Source organism: Nestor notabilis, unplaced genomic scaffold (genome assembly GCF_000696875.1).
Source record: "Nestor notabilis isolate BGI_N333 unplaced genomic scaffold, ASM69687v1 scaffold30612, whole genome shotgun sequence".
Taxonomy (NCBI): domain Eukaryota; kingdom Metazoa; phylum Chordata; class Aves; order Psittaciformes; family Psittacidae; genus Nestor; species Nestor notabilis.
The window spans coordinates 1-3,831 of NW_009918348.1; the positions used below are offsets into that span (position 1 = coordinate 1).

The 3,831-nt window shown below is 47.4% G+C and overlaps 1 protein-coding gene across 1 annotated transcript in view; it reads right to left on the reverse strand.

Moving 5' to 3' along the window:
- Nucleotides 1–1,673: 1,673 nt before the first annotated feature.
- ERICH3 (glutamate-rich 3) overlaps nucleotides 1,674–3,831 on the reverse strand; it is a gene marked incomplete at both ends in the record, with an annotated part of 8,431 nt that continues 6,273 nt past the window's right edge. Inside the window, one exon of the mRNA XM_010009671.1 lies at nucleotides 1,674–1,895. Within this exon, the coding sequence (XP_010007973.1) occupies nucleotides 1,674–1,895 (222 nt within the window). The remainder of the gene's footprint in view (nucleotides 1,896–3,831) is intronic.

Sequence of the window (3,831 nt, forward strand, 5' to 3'; positions counted from 1 at the left end):
CCAAACCATTCTATGATTCTATGATTTCCACGTACACTATTTTCAGAGAGCAAGGGTCTTTCATCCAAACAGAAAGCTCTCCTTGTCCTCAGAATCACCAAGGAATCCTGAGTTTTTATAAATTTATGAGTACAGCTCAGCTGGGAAAAGCCCACAACTTTTTTAGCCAGTCTCCTCATCTCTTCTGATCAGTGGTAGAAAACTACAGTAGAAAGATTTAATTACAAGGGGGAAATATAAAATATCAAGAGATAGGAAAGAGGGGTGAAAACTTTCGGGATTTGTGTTCAGGGTATCACTGCCCAGAGGGGCTAAGGAAAACAGTGCAAAAAGCTTCTTTCCTTTAAAGAATCTGGATAAAACTAGGTAAGGACTCAATGCCACCAGGTAACAGCAAATACACCTCTGGGAGATGACGATCCTTTCCTACAGCATTCAGAAGGAAACACCCTGCACCAGTTTGGGTTCCACTCTTCACTGGCTGTAACACATTCTGTGCAAGCACCAAGGAGTAGATACCAACTGGTTTCTGAATACTTCTACCACCCCGAGCACAGAAACCTCTTTGAACATTAATCACTTCATCCAGAACAAAAGATCATCCCGACCTTCAAACTTAAATGCAAAGTCCCTAGAAATCCAAAGCTCCAGTGATCTGAAATGTCACCCAAAGCTAGAAGTGACCTTAAACCATCCGTATCTGATGTTACAGTCTACCTTTTACCAGTAGTAAATAAAGACTGAGGAACTCCCTTCTGGCTTCCTGACCAGAGAAGATAAATGTTGGAAGCACTGCTCCTCTTGTTGACAGTCATTTACACTCATGGGGAGCAGTCACACAGCTCAGAGCATGGAACAGATCCATTCACAATATAACATAAAGTCTCTTCCACTGGTATCCCTAGCTCCTAATCCATGCCTCCCCCATTATTTATTGTACTGGCATGTTTAGACTGCTCAAAGCCCCTCTGGCTCCCCATCCATTATTTGGTGACTGCTCCTTATGCAAAATACCAAATGCCAAGTTAGAGTATTGCCTCTCTCTTCCTACAGCCTCAGCAAACACAACATGGATAATGAGGTAAGGGCAGCCCCTCTGCCCCCTTTTCTCCAAAAGTGAAAGTGGAAGCAGAGAGCTAAATTGTACTGACTGCTCATGGCTCACAAGTGATCAGTGGCTGATTATCAGAGAGAACAAAAATCAAGATTCTCTTTGACCACAGCAATGATTTTATAAACCAGGATGTTCCGAACCTGATTTCAACATCTGCTGCATTTTATTCTTCCTGCAAAAAGCCTGGGTCTTTCTTGCAGCTGCAACCTTGTCACAAGCAGCTGGATTACCTCTGCTTAACTCACCTGCATACAAACGTGAAAGTAGTGTTTCCATTTACCTTGAGAAACACTGCTCACTTGCCCAAGTGTTTAGAGCTAATTTGCTGACTGGCTCCGTCTCCATTTTTCAATAGTTCAGCAAAGTCTGCTGTGAGCTGGCACACACACCCCCTGCCACTGGGTTTGGCTGTATGTCAGTGACAGAAGGTAGAATTAGTAAGAGATGAAATAGTTATCTTTTACCAATTCCATAGGAATTGTATGGGTTTTCCCACCAACGGATGTACTGGATATACATCAGCTCGGCTTCTCCAAGCCTCATTATGAAAAACGCTAACCTTGTTCATCATCCTCAGAGTCACTGTCAGAATATCCATCACTTCCACCCTCCTCGCTGTCAGAGGCCTGCAGCACTTCCTGTGATGAGGTTTTGCTCTCATTTTCATACTCTAAATTATGTTTTTTATCATCTGAGGATGACTTTGACATTCCATTCATTTGATCATCGGTCTGTCCCTCTTCATTAACTTCTTCATCTGCTTCAAAATCTTCATCATACTCTGAAATAAAAGAATCACACTGTGAGACAGGAAAAGAACTTCACAACTAATAAAGTTCTTTTCAAGCAGACAGAGCTTCATTAATCCCCCTTTGCCTTTGCTCAGTCCTTTTAAAGCCATGAAAAAACCTAAAGCCACAGACCGGAATTGTAAAAGCACATTATCATAAAAAAGCATCATGTTCTTCATAGGTAGAGCAGCAAAAGTGCAGTAAAGCTATTGAATGATGTGCCAAGTATGATTAATACATTAAACCCAAAACAAACACACTCGTTAGCCACTGGAAGGGCTGGGAAAATTAAGGGCTGGGCAAACTCAGAATGCAAGACAGTCTCCTTACAGGACAGAAACTTGTGACGAGAAAAGAACACAAGCACTAGAGAAAGCTGGAGAAGGGTAGTACATTGTAGTGTCCAGGAAGATGATTGTGAATTGACATGGCTAGTGAGCAAAGAAGCTAACTAAATGAATTCATTAAATCCAGCCAAAGGGTGCTGCAGAGGAACAACCTGTATTGCACTGTTCTAACACACTCCCTCAGGTCCCAGGTGAAGTCCAAGAACGGACAAAGCTTGGGGCAGTTTTGCATCAGCAGGGCTGGGTTTCATCCCAGGTTACCAGCCTGAGGTGTAACACCTGATAGATACCATCGCTCATGTCTATAGGCAAGGGCTGTCTCCATGCACCTGCACTGGAGAGCCCTTCCCCTTCCAGCCCAGGCTGTGCTGTTGGAATGCACAGAGATGTCTGATGCCACTGAAATCCAGGAGCGCCACTGCTGCCACCAGCTCGCTGCACACAGCAGGGACCCGGACAGTGCTGCAGTGCTGCCACCAGCTGTCCCTCCGGCCATGCAGCCTCACCCTGCAGAGCTTATTGCTCGCTGCTCTTGTTCGTCAGAGCTTTTCAGTACTGGAGTGACAGAACCTTGAGGACAAAGATGAAGAGTATCTGATGCAGAACCAATCAGCCAAATAAACTATTGCCCAGGCAATGAGAATTACGGGAATAACGTTTACTCTCTGTATTAAAAATCAATTGAGATTCCACCTGCCTGGTTGGGAGCGAGGCCTCTGCAGGTAACTGCCAGAAAGGTGCCGGGCTCCTGAGGGAGAAAGGCTCGATTAATCACACACATCCACAGGGAATAATGAGGACACTGTGCAACAGCACTGCAGTGGGAGCAGGGAAGGCGAGAGGTGAGCTGCAGAGCTGGAGCAGAGGGGACAAGCTGCTGCAGGCTGGGGCCGGTGTCGCAGTGCCTGGGGGCAGTGCTGGAGAGAAAGGGCTGGAAGAGCCCTGGTGAACAAGGCGCTGCGCTCCCCTGCCCACGGCCAGGAGAGAGACCAAGGGGTTTCCGCTGGAGTTCCATCGTGCTGACACTGCTGCTCTGCCCCAGCACTCGGCCTTCTCCCTCCATGGCCCATCCGCACCAGCAGCAGAAGGCTCTTCCACCTCCTGCCCCCGTGTCCACCGTCTCTTCTCCACTCACTGATGTCCCGTATCCCTTCAGAGCTCACCCAGCCCCACCGCTGCCCTGCCCACACCCAGTCCGAGCCCTCCTTTCCACTCCACATGTCCTCCACCAGTTGCCATCTCCTCCCTCACCGTGCCCCATGTTCCTCCTGCTTTCTCATCCACCTCAGGCTCCTGTTTCAGACCCTCAGACCCTCCTTCCCTACCTTCCTGACTCTGCAAAACCCTCTTGTCCTGGTGCTTGGCCAAAAGGAACCCCACTAGTTTTATTGCCCAGACGCAGGCATCACCACGTGTCTCACACATAAGGCATCCTAAAAGAGGGTGCCTCAGGCAAAGTTGGAGGCCCACAAGTCCCATGCCTTCTCCAGAGTCACCCTCTCCCATTTTTCACTCCTGCTTGTGTCTTGGAATACCATACCATTTTTAATGGTGTCTTCCTGCCTGACTTCGCTCTTCC